Consider the following 26,949-nt stretch of genomic DNA (forward strand, 5'->3'; position numbering starts at 1 on the left):
CTACTGAAATGACCTAGGCATTACGATATGGTCTCAAAAGACACAGAAGCAGTACACTTCACCACCAGTCATCAGAGAACTCCATTCTGAACACACCTATTCGTTATAATTACAGTTAAAATAAGAAGGTGCGTGTTTATACCCTAAGAAAGTAGAAGTCCAAAACTGTGGTTCATATTCTCTCTTGCTTCATTTTACAAACATTATTTTGTCCCTTGGTGAGACAACGTGCTCAGCCCTGCACATGCAGAACTTCCTTACATTTTTCTGTTAAGCAATACGGATGCCTATAGGTATTGCCAGTGTCCCATATGGAAGATTGTACGTACCAATTCTTGTCCCACAGGGGACACTGACTTTGTCTGTGCTCTCTGCGGGCGCAGACGTCACCTACAAGGGTCTCAGCTGGGCCACATGGAACAACTGAGATTTGACTGTTGCTCTGTTTCCTCTCTTTAGGACAATGTTTGGAGTTCCTTTTAATGCTCAGAAACAGAAGCCTAGAGGGTATCATTGTCACAGCCAGGTTTTAAAAATGATAATTTTCTTTATCATGATAGTTGTTTTGTGGGCTCACCTTCTAAGTAACAGATGTAACAACTGCAGTGGCATTTTAACGGGATGCCAATGTGAAAAAACTCTCCCTGTGAGCAGTAGAAGCTCAAGAAGCCAGAGAAACCAGCCATTCCACCGCTCTTAAATGTTGCTTAAGCACGGTCAGCAATGCCTGCACACGAGAGCTGTGGGGTGCTATGGGGGTCCCCCAACTTTCCTGATAAGCTGCCTATGGTATCAGACGGCCAAAAGAAAAAGTGAGCTGTGTCAGAAGAAGGCCTGCGGGAACTTACTCGTAGCACAGACCAACATATTTCGTCTCCACACCGCGCCTGGAGCCGCGCTGCTAACACACCACCGCTGCCCAGGCTCTGCGGGAGCAGCGGGCTCCAGTTCCGCCACCGCATCCTCGCGCAGGTTCCTAACGTCCTGGCCTCTCATCTGCTGAAGGAGCCCTTTAAACGTTACTAGAGAGCAGAAAATCATCTATAGCATTTTTATGTCGAATCATATTGTCATCTGAATAGGTTTACAATCCCATACCTATATTCTGAGCTGTATATGTGGGTTTTCTTGGGTTTTTTTGTTTTTTGTTTTTTGGGGTTTTTTTTTGCTTTTTTATGATGAGAAAACTTGGCTACATGGCATATTTTACTGACTTGTTTTTGCTGCTTTGTAGTTTTCTTTTCATCTGTCAAGAGGTTACATGACAGAGTTTTTCGCCCTTGAATGTCATTTTGGTCTCACCTTCACTTCTGAGGAATATACGATTTTCTTTGTGCAAGAATTCAACACAAGCTTTTTATGAAACTCTTAGAGAGAACATTCCTAGCTTCATCCAAAATCAAAATATTGCCATGCACACCTAGTTCAGTAGAGAGAAAATCCTGGCACTTCACCTCAGATGCACTCTCATGCAAGTTGGTGGGAGTTCACCCACGTCAAGTCTCAGAATGTGGGCCAAATCACAAACCAAAGATCAGTCTTAATGGTCAAATAAAGAAACCAAACCCAGGAAATTTGCGGAACCGACCATGCTTAAACAGATTTAACTACTACTTGTCTACGCTGCAGAACTTCAACACAATTTTATACTGCTACACCCATATTGACAGCAAATCAGTTATATTCTGGAATCAAATGCTCCTTGAACAAAGTTACAGTGGCAAAATTACACAGAGGCATAGTAAAATCACTAATGTTTTGTTAGTCAACGGGCAGACCTTAAAGTGTCTTTTAAAATCACTTTAGTAAAACCAGAGTGATTTTACAGAGATCTTCATCCTAATTCAACAACATTTTCAATTTAGTATCATTTACATTGGAATTAGTACACCTTTAATGGTGTAATCGTGGTAATGGTGTAAACCGGAACAACTCCGGGGACACAATGATTAGACTCAGCAGACACAACAGCCATCCCCAGCCTACTAGAGGCACATCAGAACACCTGGAATCACAGGGCTTTTAAAAATACTGTTTCAGTAAAAATGTACGTTTGTACAAAGAAACACCAAAGATTGAGAATCACCATAGAAACAGATAGATATAAGGTACAAAAGGACAGGGCGTAAGCCTTGGGGAGCTTGACCTTAGAGAAACCTGGAGAGAAAGTTTTCTCACACAGCGCTGGGGGAGAGAGGCTTGAATTTCTAAATAAAAATTCTTCCCGTATACAGGAGAGGGAGAGTCTATATATTATTTATGAATAACAGGACTACATCAAGACTATCTTGCTCTATCATCAGCTTCTCCTCCTCATGAAGCAGCCTGGAGACTACCAAATTTAGCCTAACTGATCTCATCAGAAAAGATGAGAAAAGTGACTATTTTTTCCCTCCAGGATTTTTTGACAGAATTTCTTTGTCATCTCAGTCCAGACACTACCTGATGTCACTGATTCACCACCTATAAATCTGGGCATTGACAAGTAAGGTAGAGAGGAATCAATGACAACGTAGCATGAAGTTGGAGGCTAGAAGAATGCTGCACATTGTATTTTCACAGTCTGCCTACCTATGGATTTCCAAGCATTAAGTTAAACACCACTGCTGTCAATGCCAGCAGAGAGTTCTCCTGGCGATGAATCAAAATGTCAACGCTAAGCACCTCGAGGCTACAACAACACTACGGCTCCTTGCCATTACATAGCCTGTATCTAGGAAGGGCTGCTTTTCAAATGTCACAAAACAGAAAGACCAGCCCTGTCTCCAGGTGTAAGAGGTCCCTAGGAAGAACTTTTTCACTAAAATCATCTTAACCTCGAGCTTCCAGAATTTTATCCTTCTCTCCGTCACTTATAAAGCACTCACAGTTGCTGCTCATAGTTGTTACTGTACTTCACAGACACCAAGGTAGCCTGGAGCTGGCGGGAAAAAAAAAAAAGGATTGGAATCTTTAATCTAATCTAGATTAATCTCATCTCTGCACAATGTGTGAAGTATAGTTTTACATACACTTTTTGTCTGGACCAAACTGAGAAATGACTTAGTATAAGCATATTGCACAGAAATTCACTTAGAAGAAGACAAAGTAATGGACAACTGCGTTTGTCAGGTGAGAGGTTTCTATCCGCCTGTTGTAGTGGCTGAACGCAGAGTTGCAATGGGAGTACGTCAGCATTACAACAGCACTATTACCTTTTGCCGTTGCACAACTTTCTTCTATTACAGGCAGGTAATTATAGAGAGTATTAAAATACAGAGAGTAAAATAGAGAGAGTATTAATTGATGTTGTTAATATGCCCATTTAAAGCAGAGAGCTCGAAGGTTTTATCCGACTGTGGAGCAACTCGTGTTTGCGCTGAAACTGGGCGTTTGCTACGCACTTTTGAGTAATGCTTAGATGTTCTGCAGCCGTTTGTGCTACTTGGTTCCACACTGGAGCAATATCCCTCCCCCCCTTTTAAAAATAATAAAAAAAAAGCATTTTTAGACGAAAGAATCTTCTCGCATTGTTGAGTAAACCCACCGGATGAGCTGTGACTCCGTAAAGTTTCGGAGCTCATTTGTTATGTTGCTAGATCAGCCACTGCGTTTGCTCTCGCGGTGCCCCGCTGGAACCTCGCGGGGAGGCCCAGGCTTCCCCCCTCGCCCGGGAAGGTGAAGCGCAAGGAGATAATTAACCATGAAACAACGAGGAGGCTTGCTGGGCAAGCACTGGTGTGAAAACAGTTACTCCTCACAAAAGAGGGGAAATTAGCTGGCTGGAAAAAAAAAAAAGGAAGTGTCAGACTGGAAGACTGAAAGGACTGCCAGCGTAACTAGATAGCTCTATGCATCATTAATGTAATTTTTTTAACACTTAAACTTCACTGCTTTCTAAATTTACATGCATTTAAATGTTATGTGTTAGGGGAGATTAATATGCCGTTTTAAAATAATTTCTCTCAAACCTTCCCATTTTCACGTTTCACCAGTTTTAGTCACCCACATATAAAAAATCACCAGCCTCTTAGTATTGTAGCCTTGTTTACAAAGCCAGTGTAAACAGAGCGTTTGAAAAAGATTCAGCTTGCCCTTTGTACTTTACAAGCGCGTTATTTTACATTAATACAGATATTTTTATGAAGAAAAGTTTGTTTTGATTTTACTGTTTCACCGAGTAAAGACTTCGGATGTGCGTTTCCTTTCAGAACTTCCTTCTACTTGAACAGTGTTCCCTGAAGCAGCCGCGTTTTTGGCAGAAATTCAGTTATATGCTATGCCAAAAGAAATAGAATAAACAAACACTGCTTAATGCAGCTGGCTAGGTAATTTACATATTACTGCACACCAAACACGAAGAACTGAATATGGATTAGAGCTACAGTGATGACACAAATGTCTTACATGTAATGAGAAATAAAATTCAGATCATCACTGCTAATGATTTACATGTTATTACTTAATGTATATTATATTACCTCTGATATAGAAGTAATATAGTCTGTTCATATTTATATAGATGCATGTATTAAATTTTCTGTGAATTTCACAGAAAAATATATTAGAAATATATTTAAAAACTGACATGGGTACACTTTTAGAAGTTTTCCTCTAGTGAAAATTGCATACCTAAACAGCTATATTCCAGTCTTTGCAAATGGTGAAAAAAACCCAACAACAATGAAAACCCTCTAGGCATTCCTTCAAATTGTTTTGTTATAAGTAAAAAAATGTTCATAGGTAGGCCTCCAAACCTGCAAGCTCACATACTTGCAAAAAGCATCTACCATTTTGGGTCAGATCAACAGTCCAGTCAGCCGTGTCCCTCATCTCCTGTAGCAGTCAGTAGTGAATGCTTTCAGAAAAGTTAAAAAAAAAAAAAAAATCGAACTCTATAAAACAGTATGGAGCTTGCCACCCCGGATGTCAGAAGCCAGCCTTTCACAGTTGAAATTTAGTGCGTTTTAATTGACCTCTCCTCCATTATTTTGTCTAAGCACATAGTGAATCCATTTGTACTTGTTACAAACGTTGTGCTCTCCACAACATCCTGTAGCAACGAGTTCCGCAACTTAATTATGCACTGCGTGAAAACACAATTCCCTTTTGATTGTTTTAAATCTCCTCCCTGCAAATTTCACTGGGTACCTTCTACTTTTTATGTACAGAGAAAGAGTGAATAATTATACCCTATTCATTTTCATACTTTTAATTAATTTTTATTGTATCTCTCTCTTCTTACAGCTGATGCAGCTCCTAGAACATCCTAAAATACTGAAAAATGAAACTCTTACTATGCATATACTTACTGAAGATCCCGCCAAACATTTCCATAATGGTTGGAGGATTGCGTTCCTACCACCCAAAACTGAAGGCCCTCCTAGGGTGAGAATAACCGCTGTACAACCTGTTGGAAAATCAGACTTCTTCCCTTCTTTCTAAAAATTGTTTTGCTTTAGGACTCTTGAAACAATGTATCAGCAAATTAGCTTTAATCATACGCACACAGTGTTCCTTGCAGAACTGGGGCTATTACAGCTGCAGTGCAACAAGTCGTTAAATGCATTCAGTAGTCACTATTTTGTGATTTTCTCTTTTAACTCTCATTTTTCAAACATTGCTGGCCTGAGGCATGATCTTATGACTAGTGTATGTTAAGTATCTGCACAAAACACCAACTTCATCCTTAATCTGTACACAATGCACTGCAAGGGGAGTTGCCAACTGCTGAGCACTTTTGAATACCTGACCTATAGGTAAGTACCTAAACGGGAACTGAATTCTTCTGAAATATGTCCTCTGTCTTTGAAAACAAAAACCTAATCTTATTTTCTCTTTCATTTTTAATGAGCTATTTTTGACATTTAAAGAGTGACTGACACTTCTTTCAGTATCTACATACACTGGAAATGCCAGATATCCCATTTCTGAATTGTACATACTTTGCTATTAAAACACATAACTCCTGAGTATTCAACGGAAGATTTTACACATCCTGCAGTTCTAATGCCCAGGTTTCCAGCACAGGGAACGCGTTGTTCTCAAAGCTGTGGAAAGAGCTTCACCCACACGGCTTCAGCCATTATTTAATTTGTTGCTCAGAAAAAAAAAAAAGAAAGAAAGAAAAAAAGAACAGACTGACAGCTAGTTGGTGAAATCTATGCTACTATGCATTATAAAGACCTAAATCTGCTGCTGTGTTGCTGACTTTTTCCATCATAAAGTATAACACTCACATTTCTAAATTTTATAGGATTGAATACTGCTGTCCAAAACCTGATTTTTTTGTAGTTATTTGATGAAAAATTGCTTTTAAAATACTACAGTAAGTCAATTCACTAATACAGCAGTGATCTGAAAACACTCAGAAGCTCATAAAATTAGATACAGCACCAGTGAGGGTCAGATGCCACTACCCATGAGAGATAAGCTACAGTGTTTTCATGATCATATGCCAAATTAAAGGGCCATGTGATAAACTGGTGCTTTTGATGGCCCTACAAATCTTTGAGGGTCTGTAAAGACCAATCACTTAAAAAAAAAAATCAGATTGGTAGAGAAATATTTCCAGCTTTCTACCAGCTATGAAATTCCCTCACCCAACCCTGAAATGGCACCAGTCACAGAGTAGTCAACAGTCAGATGAGAAACAGGACAAGTATCTTCCAGCTCTGCAGGGGTGAACATAGAAGCTTTGTACACGCAGAAAAGAGAAGATTCCCAGCTTCTCACTGGGTATTGTGGTACCACTGCCTGGGCTTGAAAGTTCCTGAGACAGTTCAGTTTGAATTGCTTAAGCAACTTCAAAATATGTTAGTTTTCCCTCTTTCTGAATCGACGTATTGAACAAATTAAGATTGCCTTAACCAGAAAAGGAATAGAAAAGAAATCCAAAGAAGCAATTCCTTCTAAAAACATATATTTATATATATCATATAAATAGACTCCAAACTTTGTGGTAGTATGCCAGCAAGTTCACATAATACTTCCTCTAATATAATAGAGAAATATTTAGAAAAAATACAAAGCATCTATGATTTAAAGACAACTTTTGTCAGTCACTGAAGCAGATTGTTCACATAGTACTAGTAAAACCCACGAATACAGATGCACCATTTTATACCCACTTCAGACACACTACGATTTGAGCTAATTATAACAAAACACCATGAACCTAATCCTGTAATGCTGTGATCATGATATTTGCTGCCTTGAATACCTGAAGTCAGTTTTTCCCTGTAGTATGAGCTGTACATAGTAGTTGTACGAGATTAAGTAACCATGTGCTGTTTAAAAATAATACTGGGAATACTTTATTCATTTTGCATCTGTAGCCTTTTTGGTTTAAAATCGCAATCAGCCGTTATGAATCATTCCTAGTCTCGTAAGAAAACCTGTCTTCTGCTGCACCATAACTGGCTGTTCCCTGAGAAAATCATGAGAAATACAGGATTATTGCAAGAATATGGGGAATATCACCTATGTGCAATTAAAGTCCAAGAAAGATTTAAGCCCGAGTTCATCAGTTAAGCAGCCTTGTTTTAGATCCTACAGGTAATTTGTCCAGGTTTGAAATCAGGCGTGCAAGGCCACTTAGAAGCTGAAAAAGACACAGCACCCATCAGGATGGCCCAGCCTGGTGCTTCTCATCACCAGGGCAGCTGAGCCTTGTATCTTCTGTCCGAGAAGGGGACACGTTTCTTGGCCAGGTCTCTTTCAAGATGACGCAGAGCTTAGAGAGAGTGATATATATCGCAGGCTCTACAGTCATATACCCACCCACTTAAAGAATAATGTATTTGAAGCAAGCACCAAAGCCAGTAGTTTTCAGTGTTGAAATACAGTGATCAGACTAAGGTGAGTGTGACAGAAACAAATACAATATTGTACTGTCGCACGCTTTGCTACAAAGAGGCCCAATATCAACACAAAAGTGATTTGTGATAGATAATGAAAAAACAATTTGTAACAGATTAAATGTAAGTCAGTAAATAATTACTTGTGAGAGCTAGACCATGTAAGAGGTGTTCATCACTTTACAACGTTCAGTGTGCTCTCCTCAGCCAAGCAAGTGAATCTGTTCCAGGCACTTTGGTGTATCAGGCACTTTTGCTGAACTTCTAAACTCTTGTGCAAGGTTTCTAGCTAGATCCAGCCTGACAAAATAATGGCTCATGATAAAACTAGAATCATTCAGAAACTAAGTTTTTCTTTAGTGGAGCTTCCCAATGAAATAAGTGAACAATAATTAATACATTCGTCATCTCTGTAGGTGGCATTTTTTGGTTTTCATTTTTTTTAAGCTTAGATCAAATATCAGTTCATGGCTTGAAAAAAATATTGCACCAGTGAATTAAACAGAGAGAAGTTGGGGGGGAGGCTTCAGTTAGCATCATTCCCATCAATATTAAAAACAGTTCTCTTTTCCAGAAGGCATCATAGAAACAATTGAGTAGAGAAAAGGGAGAAAGAGACCAGAGGAGAAGCAATATAGCGTTTTTAAACAACTTGTTTTTCAAAGTGCATTATAAAGAAAGAAGCCAAGAGGAAGCTGGGAAAAATCCTAAACTCTGCTTTAAGTAGGTTCTTTCCCTTCTAAGAAACAAGCACCCAAGAAACAAGCCTGTGGTAAAGAGAGGTGCTTTTTCTTTTTTCTTTTTTTTTTTTTTTAAGTGAGCTGTCTCACCATTGCAGATTTTCCCAAGTCCTTACAACTCTAATTAAAATGTGGTAATTGGTTATGTTACCTCAATTACCATGATGCATGGACATTGATGCAAAGCGACACCAATTGAATCCCTTGGGTGTTATACCCCAAGGCCATCGCATTTATTGTGGCCTTATTATTTTCAATTATGTGGCTGGATGTACAGCATACTTTCAAGCCAATACACATGGGGGTTTTGCTGGACATACAGTGTAGTGTACACATAGGATGACTCAAGAGAAAAAGAAAAATGAGAAAAAATTTGCATGAAGTGAACTTAAAGGATCAAAGGCATGAATATTTCAGACATTTTCAGGACCATGCGAGAACTACAGCACCCTAACTCAGATTATCTTAGCTCGGAATACCCATTTTAAAAGCATTATTAATACTGTCCTTCCAATAATTAGCTCTCTCTGTTAAACAAGAAAAGAGATCAGCTGCTCCATAACACAGATCACCTTTCTCATTCAGTGCAGTCTGGAGAACAAGCAATTTCTCCAGTCAGCAGTGAGGTAGGAATACGGGATTGCAACCTGGGAAATAAAATCCCTTAGAAAACATTGCTTTGGCTCCCTGCCACCGACAGCAGTACAGTAGCTTTGTGTACCCCAATATTGCTAGAACAGCCCCAGTGACAAGAGCATTGGCTGGTGGGGGATTCTCCCACACTGAAAATCCCCTACTCAGTGCTCCCTATGTGGGACATACCCGGCATGGGCAGCGCATCCCCAGACTCTCAGCAGCTGCGGCTGCTGGAATAAGCCACTGAGGTTAAAGGCATAAATTAGATTGGGTATATCATTAGCTAAGCATAAGATTCAGAAAACCTACATAAAACAAATCACCCGTTCCCACTTCAAGTTCGCTGTGGTAAACTTGTGGACACAACCATGACTCAGTCTGTCCCAAATCTTTCTTTAGCTATCCAAAGTGCTCTAGATCCTCTAAAGGAAAGTGCCTCATCAGCTAAAGCTTCTCTAGCTGCTGCAGCTTCGGGTTCAGTTAACTGAAGATTGCTGCTCTTGCTGTTGCTTTTGCCACACAGACTTCTTTTTCTTTAAAGATGATTGCCAACAAGGTCTTGTTAGGCAAACTGTAAGGCATCTGTGCAATTCTGAAGCTAAAATTTAGGTGACAGATAACATTGTATCAGCCAACTATGGAATGATAAATTAGGGGTAAAGGATTTACCACAAAAAAAGCAGATGGGGGGAGATAAAAACCTCTTTTGCTAGAAGAGATTAAAACAACTTCCAGTAACATCTGTTACTTGAATAAGTAAGTGTCCTACATAAGACTGGAGATAAGTATCCTACAGTTTTTTAAATGTAATTCTTGTTTTTATCATTGTGAGAATATCACATTCTTTATAGCTAGATTGACTAACTGAATCTAGTTACATTTCATCCTTTTGAGGTGATTCTTGAGAATTTAAGCTTCTAAACATAACTTCTAGTTCATGGAAAAGCATCTTCTGCCAGACTTCGGGTGTTTGTAGTACATTTTAACCTCTTGTTATTTGTAAATTTATGGTGCCTGCTATTGCAAAGGTTGAAAAGAATTAAATACTCCTGAAAAACATCAAGAAAAAACAATTTGAAGGAAATGTAAAAGCTTTCTGTGGTCAGCTTTAGCACAACTTTGCAACGCTGTAAGTGTTCCAAATAAATGACTGAATGTAACAAGGGGGAGAAACGGGACAAAGGAAGAACCCGGCGCACAAACTAAGAAGAGAGCAGAGGTGCAAGTGACCCCTGTACTTCTCTAAGGCAATGTAATCATTTGGGCTATCTTCTTTACTGTCAGCAAGTCAGTTGCCATGATTGAGTCAGATGCCATCATGGTATTAAAACATCTCATTTGTTTTCATAAGTTACAGTATTTTGTGGGCAACCACACATAAAGACTTGTTACCAAGGGATACTGTTTGCGTGCCAAGACTGGCACACCATCAATTGTAGAGAGATAGGGAAGCAGAAGAAACAATCCTGGTACCTACCCAAGAAATGACTACACAGGAACTGAGTGAAAAGGCAGGCTAGGACCTGCCAGCCCAGCCCGGGAGGACAAAGAAATTCTCCCTGAATTCTGCAGTGGCTGGGGCATCTTTCAGATGCTGCGAATACAAATAGTTTCATCAACACGAGAAACTTGAAGATACCGACATACTTCAAAGAATCATGTTATTATAAAACAAGCCTAAAATGAGAGGTTCTGAAACAAAACAGCCCGCAATGAAAATTCAATGAGCACCATCATAGCTCTTAGTGGCTGCCATTTCTCAGCAGAGAAATGCCACCCTGTGAACGCCAGCTCCGGCCGGCAAATAACTCCAGGCTCCCCCAGGCAAAGTGGGAAGAAAGCCGGAGGCAGCTCGCGAAGCTCCGCGGCCTCCCGACGTCGCGCGACGCACCGCGCTCGTCCCCTCGCTCTGCCTCGACTCCCCATCCGCTGCGGTCCCAAAGCGGAGGCTCGCTCCACTCCGGCAGCCCGAGCAGCGCCGAGCTCCAACTAGCACGTTAAGAGTTTATTTAGAGCAGCTGCAGCTACGAACAGCAAACTGCTTCCGCGTGGCAGCTGCTCTCAGGCGAAAGGGGAGAACATGCTCTCACCGCGGTACCTCGGACTTCTGGGCTGTCTCACAGTTGCAACTGTTTCTCCTCCAGGCCTAGAAGAACAGCTGTACCACAGCAACCATAAGTTTTGTAGGTGAAAAAGGCAGCTCAGCTACTCTGTGGTACCTCCAGTAAAGGACAAATGTAGTAGAAACCCTATCCGATCTCGCTAGGGGAGTTCGAGACCCAGGAGAGACTCAACCTCTAGCAACCAAAAATCAGGATTCTGAGAAATGCTTTTTGGTATAGGCTGTTGCATAGTACTGCATACACCTCTTCTTGCAGCTCCAAAATTCAACTATTTTTTCTACTGCAGGTCACCTCAGTAAACCTTTTGAGTTCCAGAGCACTAACCAACAGTTTACTATTGATATAATATATTAGAAATATGAATAAAAATAGTCAGATAAAAAGATGGAACTATTACAAAAACATAACAAGTATTTCTCAAGAGGGTTAAAAAGATTTACTACGATATTTTCTCTTTAACTATCTTTTCTACTCCTCAGTCTTACCTTCAACTTCTAATCCATTCACGCCAGTCTCTTTCTCTGCTGACTTCCCTTGCTTCTGTTCCCATTTCTTGCTCTCCCAGATTCATTACCCAGAACGCAAGAATGTTGTCTCTCTGCCACTGGTGCGATGGTATTTGTCTTCTTTTATTTCTTCACCTTCTTCTCATTTAAATGTGTATATACTGTTTAAGCAGCAGTTTCTCTTCAGCTTCATTCTGGATCCTCCCTAACTCTGTTTCCTCCTTTCATTCATTCACAATTTCTTTTTTCTCATAACCTTAATTTTACCACTTTCGCTTTTATTTTTGACACTGCTTGATCATCTTCTCAACAAATTACTGCCTTGGACTTCTCTGCTCTCTGGTTCTGTGTTTGACCTCTTCTGGATCTTTTGCTAACACTTCCTCCTGCTCCTGAGAGGACTTTCCAACAAGCCTTTTTCCTTATCAGTTTCACTTTCTTCTTTTTAGATGATTATATATGTTCAGATTCCTGCAGCCATCTGTGAACTGATGGCTCCTGTGCATCTAACCCCACTCTTCTGCCTGTTAAGTATCTCCTTTCTCATGCCCATAAACTAATCACAGTCAAAATTGAATTCTTTCCTCCCCCTAAATCTCCTCTTTTCCTTAAGTACGGTCAACATCACCGCTATCCCTCTTACTCAGGCTGGCCATCTACATCAGCTGCGATACTTACACCTCTCTCTTACTAGCCCTATGAGAAGAATCTTCCTCTCAGCATTTCTATCTCTTGCCTAAAGCAAATAAGCACCTAAATCACCCAAACAGTTAACCGACCAGGCAGAGTAGGCAGAGTAGCGCTCTTGTTTTCTAATATTTGCTAAAGGTAGGCAGACAACAGATCATTATTACCCTCAACACCTCACTTCTCCACAGCATCCTCCTCATTAACTCACCATCGCTTGGTCTGTTTAGAGCGGTAGCATTTTCAGTCAGGGATTGCCAGTGTTTCTGAACAGTCTTGTATATCTTAATGCTACACACTAACATAAACAAACAACTCCAAGAGAAATACAGCTTCTGTTCTTTTTTACAGGAATCTTACCAAAAGAAGTAAAAAAGCAGTATTTCACTGTTAGTTGTATAGCTGTTGGGAAGCATGTGTGTCAAGTATTCTTTTCTTTTATTTGCAAGATATAAACCTAAAAATTATGTAAGCTAAATATATGTCACTTGTTCCCATATCTCATCAAGGCTCTTCTGTATATGCATTACATAGGGTTATCGTTGCTGCCAGCGTAGCTGCAGTATATACACACTTCAGCAGTATGATAGTGACACAAACCATGCTGAGCCAATTCATCCATTACAGTCAATGGTGTTACAGTAGGGATTATTTTTTCCCCCCTATGGTTTATTGTTTAAATGTAGATACTGAATTGTAATACGGTTTTATGCTGACGAAACCTGTCTAATTTATGCCACTTAGTGGATGGTTTAAGCAGAATGCTATTTTGCCTCCTAGGAATATTTTCCTTGAGATAAAAGCAAATTAATGCATTTTCTTTATATTCAAATAACACAGAACTGTATATTCATCACACACCCATGGTATTTTATGTGAAATACACACCTACTGCTGGGATGGTAATTAAAATCAGTCTTACTTATAAAGATTTCTTCAGAAACATATTTACAATTGATGAAAGACGACTCTGGCCCACTTCTGTTAGATGCTGAGCAACTTGGCTTACACTGATCTCAACAGGAGAAGATTGTTCTCATTACAGGATCAGATATGACAAAACTAAAAATCCAGCAACAGGACATGGATACTGTGAGTTTATCTTCTCAATCGGCTGTGTCCACAGGACACATTTCTTGGGAAGAATACAGCACTGAGAAAACGTTTCCCATGCGGAGAGTGAAATGACCTAAGATTTTTTTAAAGCAAGCATCACTTACCGAGTCTTTTTCCAGTCTCTTCTGTAGCCTTGTCTGCCACTGGACAGCTTGCATGACGATGGCTTCCCACCTTCTCTCAAGGTTTACGATTATCAGCTGCATGGACTGGTGATCCGCGTTGAGGTTGCAGGTCTCCTGGTCGTCCAGGAGGTGCTGGCACAATCGCAGCACAGAGGCTACCCCGCGACGTCTCTGTTTGATCTCACAGCAAAGGGACTGCCGGACAGACAGATGACAGATGTCAGTATGGAATACTTGGCAAATGAAAACATTAATTATTATTTTACATTTACTGATCTCTGTCTTTCAAAAGTTTTTTCCAGCTCTTCCATAAATTCCCATGCTAAGTGTCAAAGCTTAGTGTTTTATTTTCAGATAACCACAATCTTAATAGCGCAGAAGGAGCGGAGCTACTTTCAGTCTTCTTCAAACAGATGCCACACATAACCAACTGTCTCAATAATGTGGAAAGTTTTATGGTTTAGACTGGTTTATTCTTCCTTTTTCCATTCAAAAGGGACACATCTGAAATAAGTTACCCTGACAGTAATCAACTTCAGAAATTGTTCAGGAAAAATCAGAAAAAAAAATTCATATAGTCTGAATATATATATACATATGTATAGAAGAATCAATAGAAATTATGTTTCATATGCACCTTGTCAGAGGAGAAACCTTTAGGAATAAGAGTAGAGATATTGGTATAAAATTCTTTATAGATGTTCTTAATTATCATGAAATACCTCCAGGATAGTTCTATATCCAAGTGAAAGTTGTAGGAATACTATGATAAATGCATGCTTCTTAAAGATGTGCTATTCATTGCATTTATTTCATCACAGAGATTTGAGGGCCACAAAGATGCAGCTGACATGAACTCACGGGAGACAATGTGATGCCCTAACGTTGCTGAGTATTGGTGGGAGTCGGGACCTGCTATTCATACTCCAGAAACCTAAACGACTGCACTGAGAATCTCATTCAATAGCAATATAAATAATGCCACAACTAAAGAGAGATCTACCACCCAGAAGCAGTTACTGGCATGGAGCGCTCATGAGCATGGCTTTATCTACAAACACAATCACACACTACAGTCATTTTACACCAAATCAAGATTCTTATTAATTCATAACATCTTTTTTTACAATCATATCTATGAAGCTGGGTTACACCAGGTGAAAATGCTTATGATGATCACTGCTTCAGCTCGGCTTCTAAGAGTTGAAACTTCAGAGCATTGCAGGTTCACGTATGCAGCTACTATCCCGGGCCTGTGCTACCTCCAGCTTTAACCAGGACTGTGCTCCACACATGGGAGCTTTCCAGATAATTTAAATTGTAACTTGCCAACATCTGTTTCCCTCTGTGGGATGCTGCAGATGAAAGTGCATGACCCCGTGAGAAAATTTCTGTGATTATCTTTTTGAAGACAGGCTACTTGCCTTTTAACTTCCAGCTAATCACAACAGGCAAAAAAAAAAAAAAAAAAAAAGAGGCCACTCTCTCTCTCTCAAATCTGGTCACAAGTGTTAACTGATAAACAAACAGGACGTGCCCTCCTGAATTTGGTTAGCAAAAGAATAACATTTTATAAACAGTGAATTCAAGTTCTAGATTTTTACATTGGTTTTGCTTTAAAAATGGGAAGTTTTACTTAGAAGTGTTATATGTCAAAGCAGTATTTTGCTGCTGGAAGTATCTGCTTCATCAATAACCCTGAGCTGAAAGTGTAAAGGAAAACAGTGGTACACACATCTAAAAATATATATCTTTTCTTTGCCTACAGATAGAGTGCAAGTGATTTTTTTTAATTCAAAGTCTTCAAGAAAAATGACAATTAAACCCACAAACGTTGCTGAATTACTAATCTACTTTCACTGGCACAATTGGACCGTTCTAACAGTTAACAGATTGCTTATTAATCAACAAGGGTAAACAAGACAATGCAATCTCATTTAGAGCAGAAGTTTTAATGCCTAGAAGTATTTGTGTTCAAAATGTTAATCCCGATAAGGCTTCATTAGAAGGCGTCTTAAAATGATTAAGTGCATTTCATTGTAAAGTACACTGAGTAGTATATCAGCAGGTGGACATTTCATACAGATGTTCCCCTTATTGATATAATGCATTCTATAACTATTTAAATTACCCTAACTCTGTAATAGCTGGAATTCTATTATTTCTATAATGAGAGAACCCTGTACCTTTAATATTTCTGAATTTTAAATAAGGTGAATGACAAATTCCCAAACCACTATTTATGGCAAAATATGACCAGGAATTTTATTATTCAATTTATGGCAGAGCTGCATTTTCACTTATGTTTCCTGAACTTGCCCTTATTTATTTTCCGAGGGTTCATTACTAGTTTCCTACACAGTTCTTGATGGAACCACCATGTCTTGACACATTTCCTTTCTGATGCTGTTCATTAGGCTAACATCACATCAGAAGAAAAACCTACCTAAGGATAAAGTCAGGGTTCTTATTTAACCCCATACAGCAGTTAAGCAATTCAGTTTTTTGAAAGCCATGGTAAGTTATATGCTGGTGTCAATTAAATCTATGTAGATCTGCATTAACTTCATGGAAGTCAACAGAGCTCAAAATCTGGCCCCATAACATTAACTTATCTTCTCACCTCGATATGACTATGTCATCTCTTATAAATACTGTTCATTTTTGATACAACACCATAAATATGATGAGGTAAGGAGTATTTCATTCATAAGCCGTTACATGGGAGTTTAAGTGAGGCCTTTTCACTGTATTATCTGAAAGCAGAGCTACAGGACCCAAGTCATCTCTAATTTACATCAATTTTACACCAGCATAATAACACTAGCTTTACTGAAGCTATTCCTGATTTACATGGCCATGACAGTACAATTAGGCCTATGGCACTTTTGTTTCAATTTTATTACGTGATATTATGGTTAATATTAAACAGGGGAAGAATGAAGTGCTTGTACCTAACCGTGTGTTGAAAGGGTTGACTACAGCAATACTTTAAAAGTCAGAGAACTTAATCACCTAAAGACGTCTTTAAATCCTGTGTAGCAATACAGGCAACAGTGAATCTAAGCAGTACCACGGTCTCTTATACAGTCTCCTAAAGGGACGCAGTAATTGCCTGTACCCTACGACATGACATCTCACAGTGCTGTACGTCCATCCATGTTTTGCAGCAGTTAAAATGCCGTGCTTGGATAAAACCCTGTCAATATGCAGACTGTACATGCAAAGCAAGCTTGCGGGCCTACCGCAGTTATTTCTGCAAGGTGCATTCTACACCGGGAATTAACAGCTATAATTCATGATTAATTAAAAATGAAAGGGGATAAGAAAGCAAGGGAAGACAAGATTTTTCTGATAGAGGGTACAGCTGATGAATATCTCTGCTGAGGCCTGGGCCTGATATTCTACAGCTGCTACAGTAAGCTGCTGGGTACTTGACAGATGCGGAGACGAGGAGCTGGTCTAAGAGCAGACTGAGGAGCCTCACTTAGGCTCCTGTGTGTGAAAGTCTTGCTGAAGTATAAATTAAGAGATCAGACGCATTTGATCATGGCTCCTCACATTATCCTGTGTCAACTGAGCTGCCGTAACTGTAAATATGGTCCAAACCTTTGCAAATGTGGAAGAAACGCACTTAAATCGTTTGCAGTGAGACTTAAACTAACGTGTTTGACTTTGTTTGCTGCAGGCTAAGAGCATACACTGTAACTGCAGCTGCCATGTATGAACTTGACCTTGTGTCTGAATCCTTTGCTTTCTAACAGACACCCTGATAACACTGAGGTGTTATTCATTATAATGTTATTATGAGTCATGTTTTCCCATACTGTGGATTCCTGTCCATGCTGTCAGAATCTTGGAAGATTTTCCTTCCCTCTGCTTACTCCTATTTTCAGTGCTTTGAAGCTATCACCCACATAGCTAAAAAGGGCTAGCTGCAACTACTTTCACAGCGTGTTAATATCATGCCTTAAATCATCTGGAAAAGCTCCTGCTAAGTGGAATGACATCAAACACTCTTTGCAAGCCATGGGCTGATGGCACTATCTATGGGGATGGACGTAGCCGTGATCAGAACAGAAGGTCTTCTGCACAGCTGCGTGACATGGATGGCATATGACCAGAAACACGTGTGTGGCTTGAGGCGGTGCAGGGAGTGAGGGAGGCATAGGAAGGGGATATCAGAGCCCCTCGAGCCCCGGTCCTCCCCATGCCTCTGCCTTTGTGCAGCCTGAGGTCTGCAGCACTGCCTGCTCTGCGAGACTGAAGCACGACGAGGTGAAGCATGCTTTCTCCTACAACGTGCTAAATGAGTTGGCCACACTTACATCAAGGTTCTTGAGGAGGTGCTTAATATTAATCACTCAATATTACTAAGATTCTCAGTGAGTTCACACGACTACTTGCACTTAGCATTAGTTTAGAAATCACCTTAATTTAGCTTAAATCCACATAACCCACATGTAACCACTACATAAAATGTTTAGATACAATTTTTGTAGCACCATTTATGGCTTATAATTGTTTAATTCATTTGTATGAAGCCTAAGTTGTTTCAACCATTTCCATCTTTCTCGCTTTCACTTTACAATCAGGAATATTAAAGGTCCGTGTAGAGGTGTCCAGAGCTTTGAAAAGTGGTTGGAAGAAGACAAATGTTAACTTACACAGATGCATTTCCTTTGTGCTTACAGGTTCAGAAGAACCGCCAAGCTATTTTGAGGCAAATGCTACTTCCAGGCTTATGTTGTGTTTCTGTCTACGAGCAACACTAGACGCTTTTAGGAAAGCACAAGCATCTCCACTGCAGATAAATCTGGAATTTCAGGCTCTAAAAGGAAGTTCCTGCCTAAGCTTGTTCTGTTAAAAGTTTCGCTCTTTCTCCCTGATGCAAGATGCATGGAGGGAAGGGATTATGTCCTTCCTGTCGCACCAGCTGTCGCCCGCAGCCCACGATGGGCCTGCTGTTACTGAGTACAACCATACACAGACGTTCAGGCAAAATCTGAGAGTGGAAGTGGCGCTTCTCACGACAATGATCAAACCACAACTCTTTAAAAGACCTAATTTACCCTTTTACACAAGCTTTTTGGCTAGTGCACCACTTCAGTTTTCAACATAGCTGTTGCAAAAGCTGAAGAGCCATTGCTAATGTCTCTACTACAAGAGTAAGGGGAAAACAGGAAACAATATGTCTACAAAGTTTTGGTGAAACTTAGTTTTCAGCATCTTCTGTGAAATGGCAATGCACATTGGAACTCCTTTTGTCTGGGGTGATGCTTCCCTGTATTTCAAATTCCTTTCTTATGGGACATGTGGTGAAAACACCAATTTCTATTAGCGAGTAAAAAAGAAGATCAGTAATTCCTCAAAAATATTAGTAAGAAAGTAATTCCTCAAAATAAAAAAGCCAAATGACAAAGATAGGAAATGAATGATGACTTGTCATCTCTTAGAAAAATACTGGCAAACCCAGGTGCTTTTGTTGATTTCAAGGTTAAAAGAAAATGTCAGCTAATACAGGAACTCTACTCAGTTGCAAACTGTGGGACTTAATCTATACTGAAGCTAAATATTCTATAAGTATGCAGTGAAGTGCAAAATACAGCAATTGAAAAATGACATGATTAAATGGCACAACATGCAATCATTTGCTCTCAATTATATCAATGTATCTTCTTCATTTCAAGGAGTCAGGCAGAAATATTGTTTTTTAAATGCCTCTATTAAATTGGGCACCAATAATAAAATAGATGAGAGTCCTAATAAGCTCATTTACGTAACATACATCACACACCACAGAACTATTCTCTCCAAAAGGGTTTGCTCATAGATTTGTCTCCTGGTTGTCACCAGTCTTGGCTATATTAAAAGATTTTAAAAGCACAAGACTGTGTGGACCATTCAGTGGAAAACCTTTCTACAACTTTTCTGCTTAACCCTTGAGAGATCTTTAATGCTAATTATGGAAAAAGTACTGATATAATATCTTTGCTGTCACATTTTATTACAATGATGGTCACAACAGAATCTCAGACTGACATTTTAGAAATACCATCTAATTGCAAGTCAGAAACAGAGAATGACAGTTTAAAGTAGAATATGACTTCTTTCAAAACAGTGAACTGGTTCTCTTTATTTAAAAGCCCTACTTTTAATAGCATTAGAGCCATTAAATTGCTACACTGAGGATCTCTCCCTGTAGCTCACTGCATAGCAAAAAGTGTTGCAATATTTTTCTGACAAGTCTGAACACAGTGTACTACATTTCTTGGAAGAATATCCAGATTTCTAGTGATAAACTTCTCCTTTACATACACATTAAAAAAGGACAAAGAACTAATAGAAAAAAAAAACAAAAACAAAAACATTTTTTTCTTCCTGTAGCTTCAGGAGTTTATACAGAAGCTTATACTTTACATATCAAGTGCCTAACACCATTTGGTTAAACATTAATTCACTCAGCTCACTAGGTATAAAAAAGCAAGAAGAAATTTGTGTTTATTTTTTTTCAATCAATAATACAATTAAATTTATTAATTAGGTAAACATATTTATTTAAAATATTTATTTTAAATTTGTATTTTAATTGTACCTGTGTTCTTTCTCACTTTACCCCAGAAGCACAATATATGGATTAAGAAACAGTAACTATCCAGAATTGATGCTTCTGGGCTCGGTCCATGGAACCTCCTATTATGACTCTATGACATTTTTAATTTCTTCATTTCATTCCTTATGCTGGTTTAAGTATTTTAAATTATTTGTTTGTAAGAGCACAGTCCAGTGGTCTGATACTTAGTTCATATTCACATGTAACTACTCATATGTAACATACTTTTCTCCATAAATTAAAAACACTATTAAAATTCTAGACATATAAAACAATATGAAGATTAAGTTACTATAAAAGAAACTATAATAGCTTACAGATTGCTTGTATCATTACTAAAGTGCTAGTATCTATTACAGTGTCTCCCTGGAATAAAGAATGCACTTTTGGCAATAATCTGTTAAAAAGTGCCCATTACTGTTAAGATGCTCCTATCTTAACTCTAAGCTAGTATGCAATTACAGGAAGGTAACTTTCAAAAATAAGAGAAGAAACAGTGCAGGATGTAAATGCATCTTCCCTACTGAACTACAAAGTACCTTTTCTCAAGCATTTTTTTGGTGTTTCATTTAAGCATTAATTAAATTCATTTTCACCCTGCAAAGTTGGGGTTAACCTCCGGGGGATAAGCCAGGTCATTTGGATGGGGGGTAAAGGCGATGGAAGGAGGATCCATTTTTATGGTCTGGCTCTCTTTTCATTTCAAAATGCCTTGAGTTCACATCCTCTTTCCATTCAGTCTGAAAAGAATCTCTTTCCAGAGAAACGTAAGAAAAATACTGCAAGTTGCACAATTAGTTAGAGTCAGCTCCCCTATCTCTCCCTAAATGCTAAAAAAAAAGCAGAGAAAGCATCAGACAGGTATGACAAATATCAGTGCTGTGTTTCCCTTATAATGAATCCTGAAGCATGTTACCCCAAAATTTCATTTGTCTGTAGTGGACAAATTTGAAATTTTTGCCAGGATTAGTCATTAAATAAAAACATTATTTTCATTCTTTTGCTGTATCTTAATCATACGTACACCCCCCCACACACACACGCGCACACACCCCTTTTGATTTCAGCATAAGAAAAATCTAAAAGTCCTCAGCAAGGGCAGTTACTTGTAGCAGAATCAACCACAGCCTGGCAGCATTGCACTGAAGTAGATTCTCCCATATCCAAAGGAGAACAGGCAGTATCTTACTTGCATGGGTAAGTTTCATGCAAATGTTTGCACAAATATGTTAAGTTTTAAATTAGCATTATCTTGCTTCTTGTACAAATTAGGAAGACATGATTGGGACAGCCAAGGCCGGAATTAGAGGTGAGGACAGAAGCAGGTGACGTGGACAAGATGAACTGTGATTAGGAGTCAGAAAGTTACGGGTTGCCAAAACCCACAGGTCTGGATGAGATGGCCCTTAATGTATGACGCTCTTAAAGGCTCCTCAGTACTCAAATTATCGAACTTTCCACTGACCAGACAGATAGGTTGCTGTAAGGAGACCAGACAGGATGAAGGAGAAGAGGGCAAAAAATATGCTTTCTTTCCTTCAGTGAAGCTTAAAATAGAGAACACATTGAGGTTGCTTTTTTGTGCTCTGAACACGAAAATAAGCATCACTGACAAGCGGAAAGTTGGTACGCTACAAATGACAGCACATTGCCACCAGCTGATGAAAAGCACAAAAAACCTCCACCCGATTAGAGGCCAAGCCTTCAGTTTTAGTCTGAGATGAGGCAATGCAGCACTTCCCTCGCAGAGCAGTAAGGGAATCACTCTGCGAAGGAATCCACACACGTTTATTTTTTCCCACTGACTTTGTGTGGCAGGTGTAATCCACGCTGTTCTGCTGTCTCTAGTAACGTGTTGCTAGTCTGCAAATCCCATTGCTGACTGACATCTCACACTTGTGATACACAACATACCTGATCAGGACTGCAATAATGCTTCAAAACGTATACTGAAGGCCTGTTCTTTTTACTCTCCCTATTCCCACTCATTCTGAATTACATCGTGCCCTTCAAATAATTCTGCTGAAATCAGTGGGCTCCCTGGCAGTACGCAGTAATTTTTGGTGTGAATACCAGGGACTAATAGGGTCTATAATACTATTCCCTGTTGGGAAGATGATCTATTATCTTACATGTAAAGGTGGAACTTGGGAAACCTGTCCACTACCGAGGCCAAACTTAGGAAATGGCCAGCTATGTGGGTGATCCACTAATTAAAGAAAAAACTCCTTAGTAGGATTTAATGGCTCCATGGAACACTATTAAATCAAGAATCCACTAATACTAGAGAGATTAGCACCTGAGAATGCAATGCTATGGCCCCAGAGGGGCAGTTACAGACAATCAAATAAATTGTGTAATCACAGGCAGTAGTTACAAAGCAGACCTCTATGGAGATAGCACAGTGAATTTTTGTTAGCCATCTTGTACTTCCAGTCCAGGCTGTACATACTTTTCTATAGTCTATTCACTAACAAAGGAAAAAGTAAAGCTGAGAGACCAATGGTAGGACAATAAGCAGTAGCATTTCCTAGGAGTCATTTGGATGGGTCAAAAGAAAAACAATTACATCTTCAAAGATGTAGACAATAACAAGTGATGGAGCTAAGTTGTCTCAAAAGAAACCAGGTTATCTATTCTCTCTTCCACATATCTGACTCTTCAAGAGACCATGCCTGAGATGTGAAATACAGCTGAAAATCTGCAGATGTCCATGATAAGAAAGGCTAGAAAAGGAACTGTAAGCCATTTGCCATAGCAAAGTTACAGGTTTTATTTTGCAGTGGGCAGTTCTCTGTAAGCCAAGATGTCCTCTGTGTTACTCAGCATGAGTTGGACTTTGATTCTCATGCCCACTCATGTCATGAGAATTAAATGCAGACCATCCCTGTACAGCAAGGAAGACAGGGACGAGCGCGTCTCAGCCTCATTGCTTCCTTCGGACCAGCTGTAGCTAACAAGGCCAGTGGTCCAGACAAGCATCCTATTGCATTTTCAGGAGGGCTGAGAGGGAAACTGGGGCTCAACTCTTCTTGGAAAGAAATAAGCCTGTGGTTAGTGTGGGAGAACCTCACAATCTTTCTGAGTAGGGATTGCAGTTGTCTTGGCACCTTCCAGATGCTCAAGTCTTAAAGATGTTCCTGCCGACTCCTTGAGCGGGATCTAATGGAGAAGTCTGCATCCGAGCCGGTCATTTAGAAGCAGGCATTCTGAGATCCATATCCTTTATAGGCAGACGTCTAAAACAGCGGAGATAAATTGCATGCTAGAAATACTTATTTCATTCCAATTACTATAAAAGAAACTCAGAGAGAGATCTCAACACTGTAGGTGTCTAAAGTTTGCCTGTTTTATCCTGTCTCTACCATATGGCTATGCTGACTGCATGGCAATCACCTTGATAAATCAAGAAATAAGGGGATCGTTCATAAAAAAGGAGATAAGAAGGAAGTGAAATGTGAACTAGTAGTTTAAAAATAGCCACCAGGCCATTCTCCCTTATCAAAGGATTCAGTGCATTGCCATATCTGAGCTCAGCTGAATTCAGGCCTCAAAGCAAAAATAAAAACAAGATCTTACTACAACATAATAGTTTCTAACCTGCCCCACACACCAGTCTTTGTCCAGAAGCCTGCTGCCTCCACTGAATTCAAAGTGGATGCAGATGTTTTACGATATTTCTGTAAAAACCCCCAGCCTACCAGATCTAACCATCTCTTGTGGCTAGATCTTTTGTATCCCATCTTTCCTCCCAGAGACAGCCAGTAAAGGCAGCCCTAAGCCAGAAATGATTCGTGTGGAAAAGGGGGTTTTAGATAACCAGATAGGACTTATAATTAATTTTGAGATTGTCACTGCTTAAAAACTAAGTAGCAAGGAATAAAACTCAAAAATTCACAGTTCAGGGCTCAGTCAAAATAGGATGATGGAATGAAAGCTGCTATCTCAGATAGGATATTTAGTTCTAAATGGGAGTTATAATTCATATTATTGTTCCCTTGAATGGGGAGGTCTTATTGAATACTTCCTAGAAAGTAATGAGTATACTAAACTGAAATTTGAGATATAAGGCATTTCCACATCTTGGGGTTAGGGCCAAAATACCACATTTTTGACAAAAAATACATATGTACAGCAGCCTTATTGTAAAGAAGTATAGCACCAAAAGGTTGTATTCTCATGTAAGTGCTCTACAGAAGTGCTGCTTTGGGATGATGGACCCTGTAAATTCAGCGCACAGGTTCACTTCAATCCTTTGTAAATGGCACCAAGCTATATTTGACCTTGGAAACCTATTTTTTTTCATAAGGTATATTACTGTATGACTTCCAGTTTGTTAAACAGAATTTGGGTAAATGTTGCTTCATCTATGAAGATTAAGGGTTCTGAAGCCACAGTCTCTTTTTGAAAAATTCATTAAATTATTACAATAGGGTTTTTTAAATCATCTTAGGTGTATAAAGAAGATTAAATGCTGCTTCACTTATTTTGGACTTTCTGTTGGAAAATGTTTTGCATCTTTTGGTATACGTACATTGAATTTCTGTAATTCTTTGACTGCAGCTCTGCCAGCAGCACCATTCCAAATATTGCAATGGATCCAAAATGCAGTAGTGAAAGTGAGTCCTGGCACCTGCAGGAACTGTTAACACATTCGTCCAATCTCTAAATCTCTGAGTCTTCAAACCTTTAGTCAAAGTTAAAATTTGTCTTTGATATATGGCTATAATGTTATATGCGCTGAAGCTCTGCTTTATTACACAGAATTCTGTTTAACTGAACTGTTTTTAAGATGGGTAATGCTGACTATCATGCAAAGTTTTCAGTTACAAAGAAAAGCATCATACAAAGGTATTGATTGACCGACTCACTGTTAATTACCAATGCCATCTATATTTTTTCATCAGAAAGCTCAGTTGCTTTCGGCATCAGAAAAATAAGAGATGATTCTGAGAAATACTTTTTTTTTAAAACGACATTGCATCATCTGCTATGAGCAATCACAGATTTAGTGGAAAGCACACACATTTCTGAGTGAGTCTAGTCATTAGCAGTACACTTACAAGCATTTGCTATTTTATAGTATTTAGAAGGTAAACAGAAATGGCTACGAATGCTGCTAGCTATGGAATTCAATACACCATTGACTTTTAGAAATACTAAACGAGAAAATATTTCAAACATTTTTTGGTACAAATAAACAGTCTGGTTTCTGGAATGAATACACTGACAGAAGTCAATGGGAACCGCCGGCTTTCCGAACTGCTGAAAACTGGGTCACTCTTTTTTTAAAGGCTCAAATACTGATTTTGGGGACAGGTATGACAATATAGCAAGTCGCTTATTGGTTCATACAAAACCAGATCAGGGAACTACAAGAAATACATCATGGTTGCCAAAGAACACCACGCCAGAAAACCTCTGCTGATGTCCTGTTCTGATGCTTTAACCAAGGCTGGAGGGGAAAGAGAACAGAGTCTTTTACAAATTTAACTAGCAACAAGCAACAAAAGCTTTTCCACTTCCACACGTTTGAGAATGGATTTTGAGATGGACAGAGCCTTGCAAGTCTGAGCTTGTTCTTCAGTAGCTGGTCTGGGAGCCAAAGCCGTAACAACTACCTTTCCGATGGTGGTGGATCATTTCTCTGTATCGAACCCTTAGAGTTGTGAGTTTTTTGAGAAGTAACAACAGGAACGTATGACCAGCTATTTAGACTCCCTTGCTCTCTTTTGGAGGGTATTTTGTACAGAAAACAGCATGGTTTTTGAAGTCCCGGACACATAAAAACAAATGTGGCAGAACACTCTTACTTACAAGCCAACAAGCATACAAATTTCTGGCTAGATCTTACTCAAATAATGAGATTTACTAAAACTTTCATGAAAGAATGTGAATTTCTTTTTATTATTGCTCCTCATCTTTTCCTGCTCCAGGTCTCTCCTGACCCACAAAATTGCCACACATCATTAGGGTAGGAAATCAGCTTTGCCAATTATTAGTCTCGTGACATTTGGTCTTTCAGCTGCTAGAATTATGTGTTTACCTGAGAATCTTGTATTTCATTTAGAAAGTATGTTTCTCATTCTAGTCCTTGTAGTTTCAGTGAAAAGCTGACAAATATGAACTCTAAGGACTCAAAAGGCAGAAGAGAAATAAAAAAGATGAGTAAATAAAATAAATATATATGGTCGTAGTCACAGAGATATCTTGAATATTAAGTCAATCGCTTGATTTTCTTAGTGTTTTTCGTGTATTTTTCAAGTTGGAACAGAAGAAAACAGATCAGGAGAAAGAAATCCCTATTCCTTCCTTTACAGCAACAAACTTCCATGCCATACAACGTCTCTTCACTTTCCTTTTTTTTTTTGAAAAAAGAATAGCCTGGGTTAGGCATGGTTTGAAATCTCACTTAATGTTGCTGTGAAATGGCCAGCAAGTGTCACTACAGACTGAAGTAAAGCTCGTCCTTTTCCTCTGGAATCAAACGTGAAAATGTGTGCGGCAGCCAGTGGCAATGAAAGGTGGTGGAACACGAGATCAAATGGCTCTGTGGACCAGCTGC

General features: G+C 39.2%; 1 protein-coding gene across 1 annotated transcript in view; it reads right to left on the reverse strand.

Annotated features, from left to right (window-relative positions):
- AKAP6 (A-kinase anchoring protein 6) overlaps positions 1-26,949 on the reverse strand; it is a 213,349-nt gene that overhangs the window by 14,470 nt on the left and 171,930 nt on the right. Inside the window, exon 11 of the mRNA XM_062576321.1 lies at positions 13,751-13,966. Within this exon, the coding sequence (XP_062432305.1) occupies positions 13,751-13,966 (216 nt within the window). The remainder of the gene's footprint in view (positions 1-13,750; positions 13,967-26,949) is intronic.

This window comes from Rhea pennata, chromosome 5, assembly GCF_028389875.1.
Source record: "Rhea pennata isolate bPtePen1 chromosome 5, bPtePen1.pri, whole genome shotgun sequence".
NCBI classification, from domain to species: Eukaryota; Metazoa; Chordata; class Aves; order Rheiformes; family Rheidae; genus Rhea; species Rhea pennata.